This window comes from Culex pipiens, chromosome 3, assembly GCF_016801865.2.
Source record: "Culex pipiens pallens isolate TS chromosome 3, TS_CPP_V2, whole genome shotgun sequence".
In the NCBI taxonomy this organism is placed as follows: domain Eukaryota; kingdom Metazoa; phylum Arthropoda; class Insecta; order Diptera; family Culicidae; genus Culex; species Culex pipiens.
In genome coordinates, this window is record NC_068939.1 from 185,808,417 (window position 1) to 185,835,075 (window position 26,659).

At 35.8% G+C, this 26,659-nt stretch overlaps 3 protein-coding genes across 3 annotated transcripts; 2 read left to right on the top strand and 1 right to left on the bottom strand.

Moving 5' to 3' along the window:
• Positions 1-1,991: 1,991 nt before the first annotated feature.
• On the top strand, positions 1,992-8,207 carry LOC120423201 (26S proteasome non-ATPase regulatory subunit 2). The gene is made up of 4 exons (XM_039586902.2): positions 1,992-2,223; positions 2,327-4,658; positions 7,719-7,837; positions 7,920-8,207. Exons 1-4 carry the CDS (start codon positions 2,143-2,145, stop codon positions 8,100-8,102), a joined length of 2,715 nt encoding a protein of 904 aa, XP_039442836.1. The 5' UTR covers positions 1,992-2,142; the 3' UTR covers positions 8,103-8,207.
• LOC120423205 (DNA-binding protein SMUBP-2) lies at positions 8,206-8,890 on the bottom strand. The gene has a single exon (XM_039586910.2). It carries the CDS (start codon positions 8,776-8,778, stop codon positions 8,305-8,307), a length of 474 nt encoding a protein of 157 aa, XP_039442844.1. The 5' UTR covers positions 8,779-8,890; the 3' UTR covers positions 8,206-8,304.
• A 3,582-nt stretch (positions 8,891-12,472) lies between these two features.
• LOC120423202 (Golgi resident protein GCP60) lies at positions 12,473-17,727 on the top strand. Its single transcript, XM_039586903.2, has 5 exons — positions 12,473-12,876; positions 12,949-13,671; positions 16,455-16,576; positions 16,637-16,808; positions 16,873-17,727. The coding sequence occupies exons 1-5, from the start codon at positions 12,756-12,758 to the stop codon at positions 17,139-17,141; spliced, it is 1,407 nt and encodes a 468-aa protein (XP_039442837.1). The 5' UTR covers positions 12,473-12,755; the 3' UTR covers positions 17,142-17,727.
• The last annotated feature ends 8,932 nt before the right edge of the window (positions 17,728-26,659 follow it).

Genomic DNA, 26,659 nt, shown 5'->3' on the forward strand with positions numbered 1-26,659 from the left:
TTTGATTTTTCTGGTTGGTTTCGGTTAGAACAGACTCAGACCAACAAAATGTGTACATCCATTCCCAAATTTAAAAGCTTTATTTGCTCTAAAAACTGCTGTCCCTATTCAGACTGTTGTCCCGATTCGTCCCAGATTACATACATAAAAATTAACATAGGGGCTTTAGGACTTAATTCTAAAATTTAAAAACTCTGGGAGCACACACGGGACCCGTTAAATTTTCAAAAAGTCCTATCTGCATAGGAAACCCATGACGAATAGGTTGTTTTGAAAATTTAATCTAGATTTGTCTGATCACGTCTTCCGTCGGACGGGGAAGTAAATGTTGACCCCGGTCTAACCTAAAGGGTTAGGTCGTTAGCTCAGTCCAGGTGTAGGAGTCGTCTCCCTGGGTCCTGTCTCGGTGGAGTCGCTGGTTAACGGACTCACAATCTAAAGGTCGTTAGTTCGAATCCAGGGGTGGATGGAAGCTTAGGTGTAAAAAGAGGCAATTGCCTTAACAATCAAGCCTTCGGACACCTTGTTTCGAGTAGGAATCTCGTAATCGAGAACGCCAAAGCGAATAACTTGATTTTTTTTAATTCAAAAAGTTCAAAAATCATAAATTCAAAAACTTTTAATTTAAGTTTCAAAAATCTTGTATTGGGTCGTTGCAAACATGTTTTGAAGTTTATGTCCCTCGACTCAAAAAAAGTAAAAAACAAAGAAATTACAGGCCACGGTTCCAACATTTGAATGAAAAAAGTGTTTTGAAATGCTTAATGCGGTCAAAGAGAAGGGAAATACTCTTTGATGCGGTGCTGTACATTGCAGAAAAAGGCATTTTTGATTGTTTCAGTTGATAAGTCTTCAATTTCCATAGAAATTGTCAAGTTTTTAGAAAAAAAATTGTTTTGCCCCGTTAATTTTTCAAACCAAATACGTGGGAGAGAGGGGGGGGACTTTGAAAAATATTTGTAACGGCCTTATTAAATTTGTTCGCGCGTGTGGTCGGTTCGGGAGATTTTGGACACTAAAAAACAACTCGTTTCAAACTACGCGAGTAAAACAATTTATTGCGCGAACAGAAACTACGTTTATTGCAAAACGCGTAAGGTCTGGCGTTTATTACTGACTATACTCTAAAGGGGACAGTACATGAGAAGCGAACCGGGGAGAGATCAACAAGAACGAGGATCACCTCTGCTCACTCTGCTCACCTCAGGGACAGACAGGGACAGAATAAAATTTATTTGTGGATCACATTTAGGCTAGCAGAATTTAGAATTTGATCTCCGCGCGATCAAAATTCTAAAAGCAATTTTAAACAATTCAAAATTCTAAAACTGTTTATAGAAACTTGCTTGCTCACTTCCTATTGAATTATTTATCACTCGATTTTAGTTGAAAACGCATAATTGAACGTCAAAGTGCTGCTATGGCAACATGAAAGGCATGCTGGAATTGGGTCCTAAAATGAAGCTTAGATTGCTGATATTATTGTTTACAGCGATAAAGCTTATTTTTCATAGTACAATGACCCTTTGTACGACCACAAGGAGTTTAAAATGGATTTTTAAATCAATTTTGAAAAATTAACCTCGCGGTCCTTCTTGACAGAAAAGCTCCTACTTGACAGCTCGTTCCAAGGGGACCATAGTTGATCCATCGAAAAAATGTTGTCTCGTCAAATTTTTTTTTGGAATTTAAATGAAAGAAAGTGATTAGAAATGGTTTTTAATCGTGTTTTTTACCGTTGTACATAAAAATTGACACAGCGCTTTAGTACCCAATTAGATGCTGTTCTCCTAGTTCCCTGCACTTGAAAACCAAAAATATTAAAAAATGGGGACCCAAATAAAATTTATTGTTCTACAGCATTTACTGCAGACCTTTCGCAATCGCTGGCCACCTGGCTCTTGCGCCGACACGATTGTTGTCAAAGTCGACATTCGTCGTCGGTCGACCAAACATCAAATTTTGACACTTTCACCGACCTAACCCCAAAAGTTGGCAACTCTACACTGTTTTCACAACTCATCGTCCGCCGTCGTTCGGGATTTTTCAAGCTCGGGTGAAAATCTCAACAAAAGTTTGCATTTTGTGCTGTTAATTCGCAAGGAAGAGAGCCTAGTTTTATCGTGTTCCGGTGCCGCAACCATGTCCACCACGGAAAAGATTGAAGAAACACCGGTCGTTAAGGGCAAGGGCAAGGAAAAAGAGGAGGAAAAAACTGAGCTGGTGAGTGTTTGCAGTTTTAAGGGGGGAAGCCATTGTTGCTGGAAGTCGGTTCCGCAAAGTGCATTGTCATGATCCGGATTTCTGTGTTTTGGGTTTTTTTTAGAGTGACGAGGACAAGCAGCTGCAGGATGAGTTGAATATGTTGGTCGAGCGGTTGCAGGAACCGGCGACGGAGTTGTACCTGCCGGCGCTGGAGACGATGGCCAAGTTGATTAAGGCGTCGACCACGTCGATGACGTCGGTTCCGAAACCGCTCAAGTTTATGCGGGCCCACTTTGAGACGATGAAGGAGATTCATAAGAAGATGACGGCGTCGCTGAAGGACAAGGTCACGACGAAGCTGTGCGCGGAGATTATTTCCGTGCTGGCCATGACCATGGGAACCGGCAAGGAGTGTTTGGTGTATCGACTGTTGTGCGACGACACCAATGAGAACATTGGCGATTGGGGTCACGAGTACGTGCGCCATTTGAGCGGGGAGATTGCGTCGAATTGGCCGGAAACGACGGAGGATTTCAAGAAGCGGTTAATCTGCCTGGTCAACCAGATTATTCCGTACAACATGGCGCACAATGCCGAGGCGGAAGCGTGCGATTTGTTGATGGAGATTGAACGGTTGGATTTGTTGGAGGCGTACGTGGACGAGAGCGCTTATCCGCGGGTTTGCCTGTATCTGCAGAGTTGCGTTCCGTACGTTCCGGAACCGGAGAACATCAGCCTGCTCAAGTGTGCGCTGAATCTGTCGAGGAAGTTCAAAATGCACACCCAGGCGATGCGACTGGCGCTGATGATCAACGACATGCCGTTGATTCAGGACATTTTCACTTCCTGCAACGATCTTGCCCTGCAGAAACAGTTGGCGTTTATGCTTGGTCGCCAGCAGATCTTCCTGGAGCTGCCGGAGGGTTCGAATGATTACGATGACCTCGTGGAGATCATGTCCAACTCGCATCTGAACAATCACTTCCTGAATCTGGCCCGTGAGTTGGACATTATGGAGCCCAAAACGCCGGAAGATGTGTACAAGTCACATCTGGACAATTCTCGCACTCCGTTCGGATCGTCGCAAATCGATTCTGCTCGTCAGAATCTGGCCGCTAGTTTCGTGAACGGTTTCGTAAATGCCGGGTTTGGCCAGGACAAGCTGCTCATGGAGGATGGCAACAAGTGGCTGTACAAGAACAAGGAGCACGGAATGTTGAGTGCCACGGCGTCGCTCGGATTGATCCTGCTGTGGGACGTTGACGGTGGTCTGACTCCGATCGACAAGTATCTTTACTCAAACGAAGACTACATCAAGTCAGGAGCTCTGCTGGCTTGCGGCATCGTAAACTGCGGCGTCCGCAACGAGGTCGATCCGGCTCTGGCTCTGCTGTCGGATTACGTTCTGCACCAGAACAGCACCATGCGGATTGGCGCCATCCTCGGCCTGGGCCTTGCCTACGCCGGTTCCAATCGTTCCGTCGTCCTCGAACTCATCGGTTCGGTATTCAGCTCCGAACGCCGCACCGGTTCCACGATGGAAGTCATGGGAATCGCCGCCCTCTCCCTCGGAATGATCGCCGTTGGGTCGTGCAACAGCGAAGTCACCGAAGTCCTGCTCCAGACCATCATGGATCGTTCCGAGCTCGAGCTCAAGGACACTTACGCCAGATTCCTTCCGCTCGGTCTCGGTCTCGTCTATCTTGGCCGACAGGAAGCCGCCGAAGCCGTCATCGCTGCCCTCGAGATCATCCAGGAACCGTTCCGTTCGATGGCCACCACCATGGTCGAAATCTGCGCCTACGCCGGAACCGGAAACGTCCTAAAGATCCAACAGCTGTTGCATCTCTGCTCAGAACATTACGAACCGGCCACGACCGAAAGCGAGAGTTCCTCCTCAAAGAAGGACGCCGCCGCGGCCGCAGCCGCTGCCCAAAAGGAAAAGGAGGACAAAGAAAAGGACCTGTCCGGATGTCAATCCGTTGCCGTCCTCGGAATCGCCCTCATCGCAATGGGAGAGGAAATCGGCTCGGAGATGGCCTTCCGTTCGTTCGGAAATCTGCTCCGTTACTGCGAACCGTGCATCCGTCGATCGGTTCCGCTGGCCCTGGGTCTCATCTCGGTGTCCAACCCCAAACTAAACATCCTGGACACGTTGAGCAAGTTCTCCCACGACAGTGACGCAGAAGTGGCCCACAATGCCATCTTCGCCATGGGTCTCGTCGGCGCCGGAACGAACAACGCCCGGCTGGCCGCGATGCTTCGTCAGTTGGCCCAGTACCACGCCAAGGACCCGAACAACCTGTTTATGGTCCGTATCGCCCAGGGGCTGACCCATCTCGGCAAGGGAACGCTCACGCTCAGTCCGTTCCACAGCGATCGGCAGCTGATGAGTCCAGTCGCGGTCGCCGGGCTGCTGGCCACTCTCGTCTCCTTCATGGATGTTAAGAATAGTGAGTATTTTGGGCAAGTTGATGATTTTTCTTTCTGTGATCTAAGATTTTTTGAATTAAATGTTGTTTCCTTTTGGTTTGGTAACATATCAAATATTCATTCTTTTTTTTTTACATTTGTCATGTTGATTTGAAATTTTGAACATTAGAAAATTATACAAAATTGACTTTATGATTATTTTCTATGGTTTTAATTTTTTAATATTTCGACTCCAGTTTTTAGTGCATTTTCTTATTTTTATTTAATGAAAAGTCAACTTTTAATTTTTGTAAACTTTTTGATTCCCACTAAGAATTAAAATGGTTATTTTTTTTTTTTGTAATGTTTACAGATTTAGATTTTTTTATTTTTTATTTTTGTTTTTATTTATAATACTACAATTTACTAAAATTATTAAACTAAACACAACTCTCATAACAATAATAATACAAATAAAAAACCGGGGCGTTTGGTACGTCATGTCTACGCATCCCTCCTCCCCTGCAGATTCTGTGAAATGTGATCCGTTCACATAGTCCTCTCCGCAGCAAATACAACGCAGTAGGGCTGGCCGCTTCAATTTTTGTAATAAATTTTCTGGTGTTCTTGGATTTAATGCAGTTATTAATCATGATAAGAAAAGTACGTGGGCGTATTCTTACTTCGGATTGGCTGCGTTTTTGTTGAATTAGATAAGGTTAATTTTCATATTTTTAAATTACTATACTTCTTAACTACTTGAACTAATTTTTATTTTAAATTTAAGTTTTGATTGACTTTTTAATTTTGTCTGCGTTTTCGAACATTTTAGACCCATTCTTTCGCAGCATTTTTTCCATAAGAATTTTGCAATTGTTTTTTTTTTTTCAAAAAAAACAAAACTAATTTATAACCAAATTTAATAGTTAAGAGGCAGAGCAAAGATTGCCCTAATAGCACCCTTAAACATAAAAAAATCGAAAATAAAAAAAAACATATTGGGAATTCAACTTTTAGTAGTAAAAAGTAAATAAAAATTTCCAAAGACACCAAATCGATTTGAAAGTCCCTCCTCAAGGTACAGTTTTTCGAATACTCACATGCTTATTTTGTATTTCCTGGTTATTACATTTTAAATTGACTTGACTCAAATTTTAAATTTTATTTTTTATTTAACTTAAAAATTTAAGTTATAATTTTTGTTTTCAGATTTTTAAACAACTTTAATTATTATCTAAAAAATATATGATAACTAAAATTTTTAAACAATTGAAATTTCAATATAATAAATTGTAAATAAATGATAAATAAATACTGGAAACATAGTCGCAAATTTGGCAATATTTCAAAAAATCCGAAAAATGATTGTGGGTGGTTTTTTGCGACTCTAACTGCTCAAAATTAAAAAAAAAATCAAATCAAATTATTCGCTCTACAGCATTGCCTTGGCGTTCCCGATTACGGGATTCCTACTCGAAACTAGGTGTCCGAAGGCTTGATTGTTGAGGCAATTGCAAACCTCTTTTTACACCTAAGCTTCCATCCACCCCGGGATTCGAACTGACGACCTTTGGATTGTGAGTCCAACTGCCTACCAGCGACTTCACCAGGACAGGACCTAGGGAGACGACTCCTATACCTGGACTGTGCTATTGAACTAAACAATTTAGGTTAGACCGGGGCCAACATTTACTTCCCCATCCGACGGAAGGCGTGATTAGACAAATCTCGTCTCAAAATTTGCCACCGGGACCTTCTGGGATCGAACCCAGGCCGACTGGGTGAAAGGCAATCACGCTTACCCCTACACCACGGTCCCGGCAAAATTATAATATTAAAAAAATCAACAGTGACTCGGAAAATACAAGATTCTAAAATTAATAATACCAAAAAAAAACAAAAAAAGTAAAAATAAAAAAAAACTAAAAATAAGTGAAAACAAAAAAAGCAAACAAATCTTACTAAAAAAATGTAGGTACCTACTTCAAAATTCAAAATTTTAAAAAAAAATTGGCTTAAAATCAACAAAATAAAAATTGCTTAGTTCAAATGTTCAACTATAAAAACTTACTTTTAAAGTGTTTTTTTTTTACCAAAACAGATAAAACATAAAATAATTAAAATATATACTTTTAAATATTTAACAGAAATAAATATTTTAAAATAAAAAAAAACTGAAAAAAAATCAAATTGTTTTGCAGTTGCAGTTCAAAGAGTTTGATAATTCAAAAAAACTCAAAGATCAAAAAATAAGACAAAAAACAAGTAAAAAAATAAAGAAAATTATAATTTTACCTTAAAGGCATTAGAATAGTTAATTTAAACATTTCCAGTTTAATTTATAAATTAAAAGGTTATGAAGTCGATACTTGAAAAAATCTAAAGTTTTAAAATAATAAAAACAGTAATAAAATTGGGACTGAAAATTGAACATATCAAGATTTTTTTTAAAAGGACCTATAAACATATCTAGAGTTTTTTTTGAAAAGGTCCTATAAACAAAATTTTCAATTTTTGCTTTTTGGGTGTTTTTAGAATCGCCTTGAGTCAGGGGTATTAAAAAACATCCAAAAAGCAAAAAGTGAAAATTATGTTTACAGGACCTTTAAAAAAACTCTAGATATTAAGATTACTTTTTTTTCAAAACAACCAATGAGCCTTGGGTTTCCTACTTTGATAAGACCTAAAAAAAGTAAGCAAGATAACAGAAATTTAGGAATTAAACAGAAACATAAAAAAACAGGAATTTATAAATTATGTAGAACATTTTCAAATCAAGATGTTTAAAAATGGAAAAACAAAAAAATATCATGGTGTTTTTAGTCATAAATCAAGGTGGCCTCAAGTCAGTCAAAGTCCGGTTTCTTGTGGAAAACAGAGTAGTGATTATTTTTAAAAACTTTTTTTTTCTAATTTAAGAATTCTAGAAAACAATCCTTAAAACACATTGTAGCACCTTCAGTGCATGATCATTCATAAACATCGAAAAATATTTTCAGCGACCTTTTCAAAAATTCTAGAATGCTATGAAAACATGAAAAATCATGACCATAATTTATTGTAAATTATTCATAAACTAAACAATCCCCTTTTTATTGCAGTTATCTTGGGCAAATCGCACTATCTGCTGTACACGATGGCCACCGCCATGCAGCCCCGTATGTTGATCACCTTCACCGAGGACCTGAGCCCGTGTCCGGTTCCGGTGCGCGTGGGAATGGTAAGCCCAATCGAATTTCGTTCGTCGAAAGACTATCAATTTTAATACTTTCTCTCTCCCCTCCCTCAAAAAAAAACTCCAGGCCGTCGACGTAGTTGGCCAGGCCGGCAAGCCCAAGACCATCACCGGCTTCCAGACGCACACGACGCCGGTGCTGCTGGCGATGGGCGAACGGGCCGAGCTCGCCACCGAGGAGTACATCTCCCTCACGCCAATCATGGAAGGGTTCTGCATCCTGCGGAAAAATCCCAACTACGTCCCGTAAGGCGTTCAGACGGCGCGGACGCCACGGAAGGGCGGACAATCCTTAAGACTAACTCACATTTAAATAAAAAATATTTTGCAAGCGATAAATAAAACATGAACACTACTGATTGTTTAATGCGCAGAAAACATACAATTTATTAATTTAAGTGTCTCACAGCAAGTATTTGAACAAAAATAAAATTCAATTTCCAAAAAAGAACCTAAGATTTCCCCTTCCGTTTGTTACCACCACTCTTCCCGCTGGAACCTTCCCCGCCGCCACTTGGTTTGGCCTTCCGCGACAAGTTCATACTTTTAAGCTTCTGCTCCAACCGACCGTGCGCCTTCTTCAGATCCTCCTGTGCCTGCACCGTCTTGGCCGGGAGTGGATGCAGAAACTCTTCCCGTTCCTTCCGCTTCACCTCCTCGCCGCAGCCGTGAATTTCCGGCAGGCCGTGCTTGAAGCAGAACCGCTGCTTGCAGAAGCCACAATTCGAGCCCATCATGTTGGTTTTTTGCTTGCACCGTTTGTAATCGCACGTCTGGTCCACGGTTTTGACGGCCTCGAGGACCGTATCGAGATTTCGGTCGACGGTGCTGCTCGGCAGCGGTTGCACAATCTCGGTGGCCTTCGTTACGAGCTTTGGGTCGGTTTCCAGCTTAAGGTCACCGGAGCTCGGTGATGGGCTGGTCATTCTAGTGTTTAATTTAAAATTTAAACTCGGAATTTCACTGATTTTAGAGAGATGAAAACCACTTTGTTGTTGTTTTTAGTTTGTTTTTGGTAATAATCTGACAGCGACAGCAGCGATGCCAAACCTGCATATTTGCTGATTTGCCAATATTTAAATTCAAAAAAGGGAGTGACACTTGCGAAAATCATTTAAAAAAATTAAAAATCTAAAAAAAAAATTAACTTAAAATAACTCACAAATTAAAAAAAATAAAACGAATCTTTTTTAAAAAGTCCAATAAGGATTTTTTTTAATTTTTTAATGTTTTTGAGAACTTCTGACCTCAAGGTGGATTCAAAAACACCCAAAAATCAATAGTAAGATTACGACTTACCATAGACAAATCTCGATCTACCATCGACAAATTACGACTTATACGATGGTTTACCATCGAGAAATCTCGATCGTGGATCGAGGAATTACGATCGTAATTTGCAATACCATACACTGAGGAAAAAGAATGTAAGATTTTCATAAGTCCACATCTTATGTACTGCCTGATTTGAGTATCCACTAGCCTCTCGCGATTTTCATAGACAATCTTATGACCGTCACTATAAATTCATATGGTTATAACTAAACTTTACTTATGAATTTGGTCCACTGTTGATAGACTATGGACTTCATAAGAAATTCTTATGGAATTCATCTGTAATTTGTCAATGGTTTTCGCGTAAGATGCTAGTGTGAATTTTTTGACATTTCAAGATGGCGAAAGGACGGATCTTGCAGACCGGTTCCGGTAACAACTACACAAAGCTGTTGCGCCGCTCTGAGTTTCTGATCGGACGAATCAATTTTCTTGTTTACCGCGACCTCCAAGGCTCAGGTAAGTTCTGTGGCGGGTGTTTCGTGGGTTTTGGTTCGAAGTTGAATATTTTATTTGGGTATTTTCAGGTAACATTAACGACCGTTGGTTCCGACGGCGGCCCTCCTCAGCATCCTCCAGAAGGATCCGGAGAATAGCATCGATGAGGACAGTTCGACGGTAACATTTCAAAAGGCATCATGTACATTTTGACATTTTCTGGGTTATTGCATGTTCTGAAAGTACTCCTAATAAGCTACCTCTCCACCAAAAATGAGCAAAAGTTACATCAGTAAAGTCTGTTTAATCATGATTTTAAATAAAGTAACATAAACAAAATCTCTGCCATCAGCAGTCCCTGTTTATATAGCCCTGTCAACCTGTCAAACAAAAGACTACATGAACCTCGTGACGAAAAAAAAGCAACATGAACAAAGCGCCATGTACATTCGGTGAAGAAAACGAATCATAACAAAGCGTCCCCCTCAATGACAGCAGGGTGATATATACGTTGATAATTTCAAAAGAAGTTATGTTTGTTTTTCTCAAATAAAATTACGGAAATAATGTTTTATTGAATTTGGATGATCAAGTATCAATAAAAGCAACGTTTTTCATCGTTTGTTATCATTAGAACATCTTATTTTGCTTTTATATTAAAATGGGTATTGAAAATGGATGCTCAACATTCAAATGCGTTTTTCTTAAAACGCATGGTTTGTACATGATGCTTTTTGAAATGTTGGCGTCGAGTTCCGTGCAGCGACTGGTCGAAGGTCGGAGAAAACATCTCCTCAAAGCAAAAAAGGAAATGAAGTTTTGGGTATAATACAATAGTTTAAAAATATATACGTTTAAAATTGAAATTAATTTTTGTTTTCATTCAACAAAAAATAAGAAAAATGGTTATGAAAAACGATGTTTGTTAATATGATCTCCATGAGCATTGCCATATATTCTGTACACAATTCCATCTATGAATGTCATAAGATAACTCAATGGATATCTTAAGTAACGGCTTTGTCAAATTTCCCCTCCCAGCCATAAGAAAATCTTATGACATCCGAATAAAATCCTGATGTCGAAAGGTCATAAGACGTTCTTATGGATTTTGCCAGTTCTTTTTTCTGAGTGTATACTGCCGTTCTACGCATAATTGTCCCATGTTCAAAAAAGTGCAACTGAGAAAAACGCGATTGAAATTTCTCGACCGATTTCTGTGTTTCTACGCATAATTGTCCCGTGGGTTCCTATTCGCCCTATGTGTCCTTATTCACCCCAGTTAGCAGTTTATCACCTTTATTTGTGATTCTCTTGCTTTACAAAAGGTTAACAAGACATAATGTTTAGTAAAACTAATGATTCCGTGTAAGAAAATACTTGGTGGGACAATTATGCGTAGAAGTTTAACGATGGGACAAACAGACTTGGTGTTGTTTTTAATGAGTTTCCGAAAAAGCTACCAGTTTTTATGTGTTTTTCTTAAAGTACACATCAAACTAAACTTAAAAATGTCATAAAGTCAAAATCGACCAAAACTGACATGGGACAATTATGCGTAGAACGGCAGTATATTTGAAAAAAAATTAAAGATTCCAATAATTAAAAAAATATGAACTTAAAAAATTTCATATCAAAAAAATTTCAAAAAATTCAAAATTTTTAAAGTTTTAAAAAATTTAAAAAGAATCAAAATTTAAAAAGAATCAAAAATTTCAAAAGAATCAAAAATTAAAAAAAAAATAGAAAGAATCAAAATTTTTAAAACATTCAAATATATAATCAAGTTTTTGAAACCTTGATTTAATTTTTTTTTAAATTTTTGAAATTTTTTAAATTTTGATTTTTGAAATTTTTGAAATGATTGGAAATTGGGTCTCGTGGCGCAGGGGTAGCGGCTTCGGCTGCCGATCCCGATGATGCTATGAGACGCGGGTTCGATTCCCGCCTTATCCACTGAGCTTCTATCGGATGGTGAAGTAAAACGTCGGTCCCGGTTTCTCCTGTCTCGTCAGAGGCGCTGGAGCAGAAATCCCACGTTAGAGGAAGGCCATGCCCCGGGGGGCGTAGTGCCAATAGTTTCGTTTTTTTTTTTTTGGAAATTTGGAAATGATTGAAAATTTAAAAAAAAAATTATATTTTTGAATTTTTAAAACTTTTTAAATTTTTTTTAATTTTTAAAACTTTTAAAATTTTTAAAATAAATAAAAAAAATCTAAAGCCATAGTTTCAACATTTGCAAGGAAAAGGTGTTTTAAAATGCATTTTACACTAGTACAGTTGTTTTGCAATCATTAGTTTTGCGTTAATAAACATAGAAAATTTTCAAAAATTACTAAGATTTTTAAATCAATTCAAACATGCTAAAAAATGATTCTAAACGCAGGGGAATACATTTTAAATTGATTTCAGCTGAATTCACTCAAATTACCATTGAAGTTTTGAAGATTTTTGAAAAACATATTTTTTTTGCCCCCTGATTTTTTGGGCCAACTTTGAAGGTGGGAACAAAAACTTAAAATAAAATTTGTACCCGAGTTTGTACCAGCCTATTACATGAATTTGAGATTTTAGCAAGGATTTTAGAATTTTAAATTAAATCTAACATTTCTAAAAATAATTTAATATTAAATCCAAGATTCTTCAATTTTAAGAATTTAACATTTTATAATTTTTTTAATTTAAATAATTTTCAATTCCTTATTTGAAAAATTTACATGTCAGATTTTTTTTTTTTGTATTTTAGAATTGAAGAAAAAAAATGCAGTTCAATGTTTTGGCCCTTTGAAAAACACCCCACAACATAAATAAAAAGTCCTGTCACTCACACACTGGAACAAGTTTGACAGTTTTCATCAGAAGAGTTCCAGAACATCAGCAAAATATACGTGTAAGTTTTTTTTCCTCCAGAAAAACTGGATTTTTCTCCGTTTCTTTCGGATGTTCCGCGATCCGCTGTAAGTGTGCGGTCCGAGTGATCCAAGGACAAGTGGCAACTCCGCCCGGATAGCTAGTTTGAAAAGCGGCCCGCGAACAAATTCGAAAGGCCAAAAAGTACCGTAAAAAGTGGGTGGAGAAGAAGAACAAGAGCCGTCGCGAAACGCCCGCGGGAAGAAGATTCTCCAGAACGATGATAAGTTCGGCGAGCAACATTGAGTTGTTGGACGGTTCCGACACCGAGGACAGCAAGATTCTCAAGTGGAACCTGCCGCTGAAAGAGCTGTTCCGGATGGCTTGTAGCTTCTATAAGGGTGAGTTGGGGGATGTCTGGGAGGTTTTCTTGGGTTGTTTGATGATGTTTGCTTTTTGGTTTTTTTTTTCAGAAAAGTCCGGCAAGGCGATTCACCTGAGCTACGAGGACAACCTGAAGCTGGTGGCATTTACGCAGCAGGCTGCCCATGGTCCGTTAGATTTGGTCAAGGCTCCACCGCTCGGAATGTTCGACGTAATTGGGAAGGACAGACGCATTGCGTGGCAACATCTCGGAACCATTACGAAGCTGCAGGCCATGGAGGGCTTCATTGACCTGCTGGATCGACTCTGTCCACTGTTCAAGCCGTACGTGGAAGCGATCAAGAAGGATCGCGAGGAAAAACTGCGACAAGCCCAGCTGGAAGAGGCTCGACAGCGCGAACAATTGGAGAGCGAAAAAGAGCAAATGGCCGAACAGAAACGCATCGAGGACGAGAAGAACCGCGAGGAGCTGCAACGACGCCAGCTGCAGGACGCACTCAACCAGCAAACCTATCACCAGTTTAAGGAGTACGCCGAGAAGCAGTTCCCGGGCAATCCGGAACAGCAAGCCATCCTGATTCGGCAGTTGCAAACCGAACACTATCACCAGTACATGCAGCAGCTGCAGGCTCAGGTCGCCAGTAACTATTCGCACCAGATGAGGACGGCACCGGACGCACAAGAAGAGCTCAACGGAACGGATCAGCAGCAGCTGCTGCAGGTTGGCCAGCAAACGGATCTGGTTGTGAGCGCCAAAGAGAGCAGTCAGCTCGAGTACAAAGAGCAGTGCGAAAGTGACGACGAGTCGGGAGGTGAGTTTCAGAATAACAATTTTTATTAAAAACAAAATTAAAAATTTACCAAAAAAAAAAAATCAGCAAAAATATCAAAAAAATAACGAAAATGGCAAAAGATGAAAAAAAAAACAAACCATTAATAAGTTTTAAAAAAACATCAAAAAACTGAAAAAATTACAACCAAAAATGCAGTGATTGCAAAATTTACTGTAAATTACAAAATTTACAAAGTTTACCAAATTAACAAAATTTACAAAAGTTACAAAATGTTCAAAATTTACAAGATTTACGAAATTTACGTTTACAATTCACAAAATTTACAACGTTTACAAAATTTACAAAATTTACAAAATTTACAAAATTTACAAAATTTACAAAATTTACAAAATTTACAAAATTTACAAAATTTACAAAATTTACAAAATTTACAAAATTTACAAAATTTACAAAATTTACAAAATTTACAAAATTTACAAAATTTACAAAATTTACAAAATTTACAAAATTTACAAAATTTACAAAATTTACAAAATTTACAAAATTTACAAAATTTACAAAATTTACAAAATTTACAAAATTTACAAAATTTACAAAATTTACAAAATTTACAAAATTTACAAAATTTACAAAATTTACAAAATTTACAAAATTTACAAAATTTACAAAATTTACAAAATTTACAAAATTTACAAAATTTACAAAATTTACAAAATTTACAAAATTTACAAAATTTACAAAATTTACAAAATTAACAAAATTTACAAAATTTACAAAATTTACAAAATTTACAAAATTTACAAAATTTACAAAATTTACAACATTTACAAAATTTACAAAATTTACAAAATTTACAAAATTTACAAAATTTACAAAATTTACAAAATTTACAAAATTTACAAAATTTACAAAATTTACAAAATTTACAAAATTTACAAAATTTACAAAATTTACAAAATTTACAAAATTTACAAAATTTACAAAATTTACAAAATTTACAAAATTTACAAAATTTGCAAAATTTACAAAATTTACAAAATTTACAAAATTTACAAAATTTACAAAATTTACAAAATTTACAAAATTTACAAAATTTACAAAGTTTACAAAATTTACAAAATTTACAAAATTTACAAAATTTACAAAATTTACAAAATTTACAAAATTTACAAAATTAACAAAATTACAACAATTGTAATCAACAATTTTTTAAAAATTTACCAAATTAATTTTGAAATTCTTTATGTTTGACATTTATTTTACAAATATATTTTTTTCTCAAATGTTTCAATTATTGACATTGACAATAAACAAAAATTTAAAAAAATACAAAAATTGCAATATTGACCAAATTTGCAACTTTTCATATTTTTATATGTAGTACCAAAATTTACAATTTTTTTCACAATTTAACTTTTTAACGCTTTTTTCAAATTATAGAATATTATTTTCTATCATTTTCCAATCTCTAAACAAACTAGGTCCGTCTTTTTTTTTTGTTTTTTTCTGTGCCTCAATTTTTTTTCGATGCTATCTTAAAATAATTGATCGATTTTTAACTCATTAATTTATTTTTATGATTTTAGTAATCTTAATATTTTTTTTTTAAATTTTGATTGTTTTTTTGTTGACAAATTGATAATTTTGAAAATTTAGATAATTTTGGTTAGTTTGATAATTTGATAATTTCAATGATTTTGATTAAAAAGTTCATAAATAATAATTGATTGATTTTTTTTAATTTTGATAGTATTGAGAATACTGTAAATTCGGATAATTTTGATAATCTTGATACTTTTCATAGTCTTGATAATTTTATTTCATAATTTTGATAGTTGGGAAAATTTATTTTTTTGATAATTTTAAAAATTTGGATAATTTTGATATTTTTGATAGTTTTGGGAATTTAGATAATTTGTAATTTGTATAATATTGGCTTAATTGATAGTTTTGATATTTTTTCAAGTTTTGATAATTTTTGTAGTTTTGACAGTTTTGTTAATTGTCAATATAAATAACATTGATAATTTTGATATTTCTGGGAATTTAGATAATTTGTAATTTGAATAATATTTGTTTAATTGATAATTTAGATGTTTTTTTTTTTAAATTTTGGTAGTTTTGACAGTTTTGTTAATTGTCAATATTGATAATACACTCAAACCCCGATGGTCTGATACCAACTGTTGTCAAACGAACGGGGTCACTTTTTAGTTTGACACCCTTTTTACACGGAGTTCACACACATCACCAAACGTTTGTTTTGATAGTTCGTCACTTTTTAGTTTGACTTTGACCAACCAACGGGGTACAAACTAAACAAGTGTCAAACTAAAAAGTGAGTAACCACCGGGGGTTGAGTGTTATTGGATAATTTTCATAATTGATTGATTTTTTTTTTGTAGTTTACTTTTTATATAATTTGATAGTCTTGATAATTTTCATAATGTTTATAGCTAAGATTATTTTGATAATTTAGAAAATTTTGATAGTTTCAATAATTTTGATGTTTTTGATAATTTTGGTAATTTTTGATAATTTGTTATTTTAATAATGTTGGGTTTCATTGATAATTTAAATAATTTAGATAATTTTCATATTGTTTTTTTTTCATAATCTTGATACATTTGATAATTTAAATTATTTTTTTTGTATTTATTTAGGACCTTTTAAATTATTTTCATATTTTGATAATTTTAGTAATTTTGATTGTTTGGATAATTTGGATAACTTTAATAAAAATTAATTAAAACTGGTTATTTGATCACTTTGTCACATAAAAATCAACTTCACTCTTGCAGAGTACGCAGTCATCAGCCCGGCCAACATGTGGACAAAGCCGGACATCAAGCTGTTCAAACAGGAAGTGACCTCCGGCAAGGGCGACGGCGTGATTCGGGTTGGCCACGGCGACACTGTAACGGTAAGATTATCAAACTCTATAATTTAACCTTTTCTGACCAATGGGAAATTCATCCGACAGGTTCGCGTTCCCACGCACGAGGGCGGTTCCTGCCTGTTTTGGGAGTTTGCCACCGACAGCTACGACATCGGGTTCGGCGTGTACTTTGAGTGGGGCAAACCGCCGACGACGGAAGTTTCGGTGCACATCAGCGAGAGCGACGAGGACGACGACACGCTGGAGGACGATGATTGTGAGTTTTTTCCCCCCAGCTTGAGGTTTTGAAAGTCTTCTAATTAATATTTCTTTGATCCCAGCCGTGGCCTGTGTGGACGACCTCGAGTGTGGTGGGCAGCAGGGCCAGCAGCAGCAGCCCAAACAGTACAGCAGCGGGGCCAGCAGCTCGCTCGCGAACCGGAACCCGATCTCGATCATCGTTCCCATCTACCGGCGCGAGTGCCAAACCGAGGTTTACGCCGGTTCGCACGCCTACCCGGGCGAGGGAACGTACCTGCTCAAGTTTGACAACAGCTACAGCCTGTGGCGCTCCAAGACGCTCTACTACAAGGTGTTTTACACGCGATAATCAGCACAGGAACGTTCCTTTTCGTTATTTTTTAAGGTTTTTTTTTGGGTTCGTCACTCCGCGACGTCGTTCGAATCCGTTTCGAAGTGGTGAGGCGAAGAGCACCAGGTTTTAGTTACAGTGAGAAAGAATGACGCCCCCTTTTTGTAACAACTATCGAACTGTACCTTTGACAGAAACAGACACACACACACTTTTTGCACACAAAGTCACAATGTGAAAAAGTAGCTAATTTATTGAGAGGCGTAAAAAGAAGCAACAGTTGTTTGTTAGTTGAATAGATTTTAATCTTAGGCTCGTATCTTTAGAGAGAAATAAATTAACAGAAGGACATTTTCGGAACAGTTCGGAACCAACCTTTTGGTTTGCGTGAGAATTTTTATGTCAAGGTGCATGCTCTAGAGAAAACATAAAATAAAATATCGCTCTATTTATAGATGTAACCATTTTGAGAAGATGATCGAATAACCGAACCCCAACCAAAAAAAGAAATCATAATCGTTCTCTAAACAGACAAGGAGCAACAACAAACACAAATAAAAAAAAAAAACAGTTTCATGTAAATGGTCAAACCCCTGAGAAAAGAGTCCAATAAAGAGAACATTCGATGTCATGCCAAAACGTGCGCTATGGTTTGTGTGTTTCTTTTTTTGTTTTATTTGCATTTCAGCATGAGAAACTTCCTCCTCGGCGATGACGACGACGATGTCTATCTCGCAGCACGGTAGTTCTATTCATTGTTGAGTTATGACCCACTCTGGCTAGAAGAGGGTGGCGGAGGGATGATGATAGAGGGTGTAGGAGTCTCATCAGCAAAACTCGCAAAACTCTTCCACGAAACAAGCGGGAAACGAAAAAAAAAGAGGGAGAGATCAAGTGCGAATTGATGATGGTCACCTGTGACGAATTGCAGGGTGGCGAACATAGAGAAAATTATTCAAATTATCAACTTAAAAAAAAACTATTAAAATTATTAAAATCGGGATTGTCCAAAATATAAAAATTAACAGAAATTACAAAAATTATGAAAACTATCAAAATTATCAAAAGTCCAATTTTTTTTCACAGTTGAGCAATTCCAGCTCAAACCAGTATTTTTTCTGGTACTTTTGTACCCGGGCTTTCTAAAAAAATACACTGAAAGAAAACTACACGCAACTTCAATTACATTGTTTAGTTCGTATTTTTTGAGGAAACAGCCTAAGACGTTACAAAAAGGCTCATAAAACTTTGTAAATTTTGTAAACTTTGTAAATTTTGTAAATTTTGTAAATTTTGTAAATTTTGTAAATTTTGTAAATTTTGTAAATTTTGTAAATTTTGTAAATTTTGTAAATTTTGTAAATTTTGTAAATTTTGTAAATTTTGTAAATTTTGTAAATTTTGTAAATTTTGTAAATTTTGTAAATTTTGTAAATTTTGTAAATTTTGTAAATTTTGTAAATTTTGTAAATTTTGTAAATTTTGTAAATTTTGTAAATTTTGTAAATTTTGTAAATTTTGTAAATTTTGTAAATTTTGTAAATTTTGTAAATTTTGTAAATTTTGTAAATTTTGTAAATTTTGTAAATTTTGTAAATTTTGTAAATTTTGTAAATTTTGTAAATTTTGTAAATTTTGTAAATTTTGTAAATTTTGTAAATTTTGTAAATTTTGTAAATTTTGTAAATTTTGTAAATTTTGTAAATTTTGTAAATTTTGTAAATTTTGTAAATTTTGTAAATTTTGTAAATTTTGTAAATTTTGTAATTTTTGTAAATTTTGTAAATTTTGTAAATTTTGTAAATTTTGTAAATTTTGTAAATTTTGAAAATTTGTCACTTATCATGATCACAAAATTTGTAAAAGCAAACAATTTTGCACATACTGCAATTTAACGTATTTAAGTCTGAATTTTCAAAAAAATATTTTTAAATTAATTATGGGAAAATGACCCTGAGGACCATACGAAAATTACAGGCCTAAAAGGGTAAAAAAATATAAATTTGGTTGGTAAAATAAATGTTGTAAATTTTATACAGTTTGTAAATTTTGAGTAAAATGAATATTAATTAAATATAAGCTTAATTCTTTAAAAAAATATGCAAGCTCTCTTACCGTTAAGATTCGTTATTCATTTTATTCAACATAAACAGCTCAGCTGAGTCCACACCATGGATAATTTCTCCATTCCTCCATACCTTAACATACAGATTCGCAGATTTCACCTCATGTAGCGAGTTTTTTTTCGCAGAATCTAATCGCCTATTTGTTCCTATTCTGTTGTTTGTTTATCATACATTTTTTTTGTGCCGCAAATTTACCGCTTTTCTATCGTCGCCGAGATCGTCCGACGTTGATTTGGCAGCCCCAGCAAATTTCATTCATGAACGGTCCCCCGGACAGACAGGGGGAAACAGGCCTCATCTCTCACCCTCGCGCCCTTTAATGACTTGATAGCGTGTTCGCGGAGTCGGAGTCATCTTGGCCACCCTCGCCTTCCCATCCGCCGGGAGATGTTCTCGTTGTGATAAGCGTTGACAATTTCCTTGGGGGGATGCTGCTGCTGCTGAATGGATGCGAACAAAACAGGTAGATTAGCCAGCCAGCGCGCGACAATGCGAGATTTACGGCGTCCGGAATCGCGTTTCGATTGGGGGAGAACCGTCGCCACGTGGCCAAGCTGGGAAGAGATGCACGGGTTCGTCGTTGTTGCGCAACTCACTCGAACGTATGGGACACACGAGAGTCATGAACTAGGGGCGTACTTCCGCTGCTTGCAGGTGGCAAATGGGATGGATGAATCATCTGTGACTGTTGTGAGAGGTTAACGATACTACAAAACGAGGGAATTTTCCGTTGAGAAATTTTCTAAAAATTTTCATTTTTTTTAACACAGTCCATGCTCAATAACTCAATGTTTTGGTTATCGGTAGAGCGTCCAATTTCCCGGGGTTACAAAATTCCAGGGAAACGGGAAATTTTTAACAAATTTCCCGGGAAATCCCGGGAATTCCCGGGAAATTTGAAATTTAACGAAAATTATTCTGATCCTGTTTCTGATTAATATTTTGCAACAGAATTGCATAGAACAGCAACTTTAATGTCCAAATTGAGTGTGAGGATCAATTAATGGCTAGATACTTGTAAAAAATTGCATGCTTTGAGAAAATATTATAAATTTTCTATTGTTTATGCTGTCTTTCAAATCGTACCAAATCAAAAAAAAATATTTTTAGTAGTTTTTGTTGAGAAGTGCTTTTTTATTCAAAGTTTTTTGACAGTGAAAATCTATGCTCCATACCATACAAAAAATATCATGCAGAAGTAATGTTTTTATGGCAAATTGAAACACTAACTTGTGAATAAATAGATATTCATTGAAATTATCTTAAATATCTTATTTCTAGCGCTATATAACTTGAAACACTACACAGAAAATAAAAGTTGAATTTTGGAATGTTGAAAATTTGGTAGTTTGAATATTACCTCTTTTTTTGAGTAATATTACATACAAAATGTGTAAAAATGTGAACCTTGTGTGTGTGAAAATGTGAATTTTCTGGGGTAAAATTAATCATTTTTTTGACACAAAATCTGTCACCATTTCCTGATGAATATTACCATAATTTTTTTTCTGTGTATTTCATGAAATTAAAACTCAAAGTTTTACAATTTTTGAAGCGAGTTTTTGAAGATAGGTTGCATTCTTTGAGTAAATTTCATATGATACGAAGTTGTTTTATAATGATTTTTCATGGTTCCATTTATGGTGTGATTTTTGTGATATGGTTATATGGCCTAATGAATTAATTAGATAAAAATAGTTTTCATAGTGTAAAAGTGGTTGAAATCAAACGATATTTTTTTCATATTTAAAATTTACAACTTCAAACAATTATTTCTCGAATACTACTAAACAAATTCTTCTCCAACAACCCTTTTTGAAAAAATTAATTATATCAATTCAATTTTCATCCGATTTGGTCAAGGTTAACAAAAATGGTGAATATCTTATTTTCAAATGATATAACAAACAAGTCGTTAAAATAGGTTGTCGAAAATAAAATAGGTAATATTCATTCCATAATAGCGTAATTTTTGTTGCCCAACATATAAGCAAACAATATTCCTATCTGAATTAAACCTTGAGATGAAATTTACAGACAAGCTGAATAGTTCAATATGAACAGTAGATTGAAATGAATAAAATCAAATAAGGTTCTTTAATTATTATTTTTTGTATGATTTCAAAACAATGGTGCCAAAAAGGTTGGAAAATGTATACTTCCACTTGTACTTCGGAAATTCCCGGGAAATTTACAAATTTCCCGGGAAACGGGAAATATTTTTTTCCGGGAAATCCCGGGAATTCCCGGCATTTTTTTTCCCGGGACGGGAAATTGGACGCTCTAGTTATCGGATGTTCGATTATCTGAAGTTTTTTAAGCGCACATTATTAAAATTTTGATTGAACTTAAATATCGTAGTTTAAAAGACTTTCAGATATAAAAGGTTCTTGATTGCTTCAATACCATTGAGCCAATTACTTCATTGCTAAAATTGTTGCTGCTTGAGTATGTTTCTAAATTACTAAAAACTCTAAACTTTAGTCACGCAGCTTGTGTCCACTCATGTCAAAACATTAGTAGTTCTGATTGACTTAAGATAGAGAGAGACACAGCAGAAAAAAAAATCCACGACCACCCGCTGATCCACGTTCGAACGGTCGTAAAAGTGTGTCTTAATTGTGCGTTCCTAGAGGTCATTCATAAATAAGCCACGTCGACAGCAGTACCGGCTTGATTAGTCACTTTATCGAACGGAGCAGGATTTAGTTGACCTTTTTTTTCATTTCAAGTTGCCCGATCTATACGCGTCGCAGAGCTGACCTTTGCATAACTCACCTTTCCCCCCCGAGCAAGAACTGCAAAATCGCAAACACGCTGCCCTGGTTCAAGAAAAAAAAACTGTCTCGACTGCACCTGCATAATTTTTGCAGAATTTTTATCTCCCGCACAACCGGGTCAACCAGCTTCGCGGTATATCTCAGAGGGCGTCGCGACGTCGTATCGAATCAATTATAAAAAAATAATAATATTAAAAAAAGACGGGAACTCCAATAGCAGCAATAGCAGCTTCAGTAGCAATATGCAGTGTACAATAGTGCAATCTAATTAAAACAAGCGAGCACGGTGCGACGTCTAGTGATGATGGATGAGAGCAATTGGAAGTGTTCAAAAATAGGTGGAACTGACACCTTAAAAAATGAATCTCGTGTCGCGCTGTCGCTGTCCCGGAATCAATCCATCAAACGTGGCCGAGGAGCCACACTCGACACAGCTATCAGCTCAACCTTCGCCAGAGATGACCAGCCAGGGTCATCCGATATTTCTGTTTTTTAAAGGGTTTTATTGCAGGATTCACGCATTTTGAACGTTTTTGTATAATTCATGTAATCAGTTTTTTAATCATTTACAGTCGACTCTCTGGTTGTCAATATCCAAGCGACCGTCGAGGAAGAGAATCATCAGTTTATAGAACGATGAAAAATGAAAACTTGATTGAAAATATTTTTTTCTGGGTAGCTATGGGAGAGAATCATGGCAACGTCCATCAAACAAAAACAAACTAATGTCAAACACCCTTCAAAGCTTCGTTTCGCCAAGAAAAATGTCTATGCAAGCCATGAGAAAGTGAAATTATTGACAACCGGAAGAGATGTTTAAAGCAAACAGAATCCAAGGGACCGTCGAGGAAGAGATCCTTCAAGCAAGGGAAAATATCGAGGAATGAAGATAATTGAAGTATGCAGATTGAAGGAACTGAAGAATTCATCGATAGATGGAGAATTATTGATATCGAGAAGATCGACAGCCAGAGAGTCGTCTGTATTATTAACAAGCTAAACCCGACAAACTTCGTCTTGTCTTTTTTATGTTTCTTGACGTTTTTAGCTTGTTTCCTTATTCAGCCTCCTGTGATCAACAGGAGGCTGAATAATTGGCTAAAGTTGTCACTTTTTGGCATAAGAACCTTCCATGGACTTATACGAACCCAACGCAACAAAGGGCACCTCGATCCGACGTTCCGTGTTCGCGTTGGTATCGAAATTTTCTAAATTACTTGGATTTAAATAGCTCAAAACATTATCATTACGACAACTTCTGCCAGTTTACACCTTAATGCAAGCTTTAAATATCAGAGCGCACTCAAAAATAAACCAACTCGATCAAATTAATCAAAACCCCCTAATTCTCGAACATTGAAATAGGCCACACGCGGAACGTTTTTCGGATTAGGGCCCGGGAGATTAGCATGATTAGATGGCATCCTTCAACTTGGCTCAAGTTATCTCTCCGCGCGTATTACCCGAGTCAGGCGCTAGAAATTAACACACCGAGTTCGTGGCCAGTCTGAAGCGGATTTTTCCGACTTTTCCTCCAACTGCTCTGTTTGGCGCTGAGATGTACGTAGTCTGTACGATGGACGTACTTCTTCTGTACACATTCGTGTGATATGGAACCCAGAGGGGGATGATGTGAAGAAGCGCGTTGAATAATTTAGAATGATTTGTTTCCATTTTGTTTCCTTATCGTGTGCGACTTGATTTAATTAGGAAGGTAAATATAGATGGCAGGTTTATCGTAACGGTGCCACCGTCGTCGTTGGAAACAATATTTAAGACGTAATCTTGATATATGTGAACACATCTTGTACGAAGATTGCATTGTGTTTATTTATTTAGATTTTACCTGTTGCTCAAAGACACGAGCCTGTTTTCAGTTTTGAATTCTCTTCTATAAACTTGCTAATTTGTTAGTGATGATTCAGCTGATATCCGGAAATAAAATATAGCAATAAAAAAATAGTTAAATCGTTTTGCATCTATAATTTTGATTATAATATCTACATTCTCATGTTTATTATCGTTTTCGTGTTAATTGAAAAATCATATTTTTGAGCTGTCATCGCAGCTTTCCTAGATAAATTGAAACCAATCACCATATTTTATATCCTTGAAGTACCTGTATATTCCATCTTCTCTGGTCAAATGAAATTTGAATCTTTGAAAATAAAATAATCTGTTCAAACCTTTTCTAAAATAAAGAAAAAAATTACGAGAGTTAATTTGGATCCGTAGTTTTCGAGTCAGATAAAAAAATAAGTATAACATCTGAACACTGAAACAATACTGAAAAAAACTGATTTTTGTTGAAAAAGCAGAATTCTTGAGCCTTTTTTGAAAAAAAAACACCGAAAACATCAAAAACAAAATTGGTTCATTGGACTTTTCCAGATAAAAAATAGAGCACAAAAGAAATAATATTGCCATAATTTTGTACGTCAGGATTTTTGTCATTTTTTGAACGGCTAATTTCCATTTCCAATCAATTTTGTGAGTCCATTTAGTTTTATAACTGCTCTTTAATAAAAGTAAAGCTGATATTTTTTAAGGATTTGCAACGGTTTCTTAAAATTGGAATAATTTCAGCTTGATGCATTTGGTAAACAAATGTTAGGTCTACTGACATTCTTTTTACTTTTAAGATTTTATGAAGAAAATAAAACCAAAACCCGTTTTGAGTAAATGAAAAGAAACTTAAGATTTTTTCGCACCTTCAAAGAAAACTGATAGTTGGGCAACTCAACCAGAAACCATCCATTTTGTTTATTTTTATTGGTATCTAAATAGTGTAGAATCTGTATCTTGAGAACGTTTTTTTCTGATGAATATGGTGTCTTCAGCAAATTTTTAGGCATACATGACAATTCGGACAAAGTAAAACACTTTTTTTACTTGAAGACTTCCATCATTGTCATGATTTTTGGTTCAAAAATATAAATTTTGCGTCGCTTTCAATATTTTGACAAAATTCCTTCAACAAGTTGTTTAGAATTGTGCCCTACACATGCTGATTCCTTTTGGTAACGATTATCCCATTCTTTGTAAAGTTATGGAAATCGTCATTTATCAATGATTGCCAACTAGGACGTCAATGACTGTACCACAAAATTATATAAATTTTGAAGCACATTTGATTTAGATCAATAATTCTTTCAGTGGCTTCAAGAAGGCAACAACCAGCACATGCTGATTCCTTTTGGTGCAGAAATTCTAAAAAATGAATTTAATACAGAATAATGTATAGTGATGATCAATTTTCTTCAAAAATGATCAACGGCTTCACCTTAAGAGGATCACCAAGGAAAAGTTTTGAGGAAAAACAATATTTGACTGTGTTGCCATTTTTTTCAAAATCCAAATCGGACCTGATATCAAAAAGTACTATACAGAAATATAAGAGACAGGAAGAAACTCAAGAATCTTTTTGGCATTTTTCCAAGTTTGAAATAGAGGCATTTGTTTTGAAAAATATTTCTATTCGATTCTGTTATTTTTGGCAGAGTAGGTCGTTCGGGAATGAAAGGAAAAGTATGTAGTATCACGACGGAATCGCAAAAATATGTTTTTCGATAATTTCCTATAAACTTATCTAAGATTCGACCTCTTTGATGCTGAGGTACATGCTTAAGGGGTTACATACATCTAGAAAATCACAAAATTTCTTATTACAGAAAATTTATTGAATCCACTAAAAACATGACTTACAATCACTCCTAAAAGTTTCATGAAGATATTAGATGATTAAACTGAGTTAGAGACGATTTTAAGATCAACATTTTGCCATGCGCAAAGCGGACTGTCAAACCTTCTGAGCGATATCTCGAGATGGAATGGACCGAAATAGCTGAAATTCGGGGTGAAGACTCTCAAGACTTATCCTCTGTGCATAACGAAGCTTGATTTTGAAATTTTGCTTTTTAAAAAAATACAAAAATCAAGAATTGACGATTTTGTATATGAAAAACACAAAAATGTTTTATCTTTTTGCCTTCCTCACCTTACTGAGGAAAGGCTATAAAATCACTCGAAAACTGAACTTCTCAATTAGACCTCCTAGACCCACCTTCATGTACACCTATCGACTCAGAATCAAACTCTGAGCAAATGTCTGTGTGTGTGGTGGGATGTTGATCAAAAAATTGTCACTCGATTATCTCAACATTGGCTTAACCGATTTTGTCCGTTTTGGCGTCATTCGATCCGTCTTGGGGTCCCATAAGTCGGTATTAAAAATTATGCAGTTTAGTTAAGTACTTCAAAAGTTATGCTAAAAAAACGATTTTAACAAAAGTCCGGAAGATTGTAAAAAGGGTGGTTTTTGTAAGAAAACCCGGCATGTTATACATTTTTAGAAAGGTATTTAAAAGACCTTTCCAACGCGTCCAAGACATTGAAAATCTGATAACCCTATCAAAAGTTATTACCACTTAAGTGTTATTTATGTACTTTTTGGAAGCCGGATCTCAGATATCATGATGAAAACGTTGCCCGGATCTATCATGCGACCTATCGTTGAACATGTAATCAAAAGACCTTTCCAACGCGTCCAAAACATTGAAAATCTGACAACCCTATCAAAAGTTATAAGCACTTAAGTGATATTTATGCACTTTTTGGAGGGCGGTTCTCA

Excerpts from the sequence above, each read along its gene's own strand:
- LOC120423205 (XM_039586910.2), bottom strand. The coding sequence starts at position 8,778 with ATGACCAGCCCATCACCGAGCTCCGGTGACCTTAAGCTGGAAACCGAC.
- LOC120423201 (XM_039586902.2), top strand. The coding sequence starts at position 2,143 with ATGTCCACCACGGAAAAGATTGAAGAAACACCGGTCGTTAAGGGCAAG. Across the intron at positions 4,659-7,718 it reads CTTCATGGATGTTAAGAATA|TTATCTTGGGCAAATCGCAC; the intron begins GTGAGTATTTTG and ends TTTTTATTGCAG. Across the intron at positions 7,838-7,919 it reads TTCCGGTGCGCGTGGGAATG|GCCGTCGACGTAGTTGGCCA; the intron begins GTAAGCCCAATC and ends AAAAAACTCCAG.
- LOC120423202 (XM_039586903.2), top strand. The coding sequence starts at position 12,756 with ATGATAAGTTCGGCGAGCAACATTGAGTTGTTGGACGGTTCCGACACC. Across the intron at positions 13,672-16,454 it reads AAGTGACGACGAGTCGGGAG|AGTACGCAGTCATCAGCCCG; the intron begins GTGAGTTTCAGA and ends TCACTCTTGCAG. Across the intron at positions 16,809-16,872 it reads CACGCTGGAGGACGATGATT|CCGTGGCCTGTGTGGACGAC; the intron begins GTGAGTTTTTTC and ends CTTTGATCCCAG.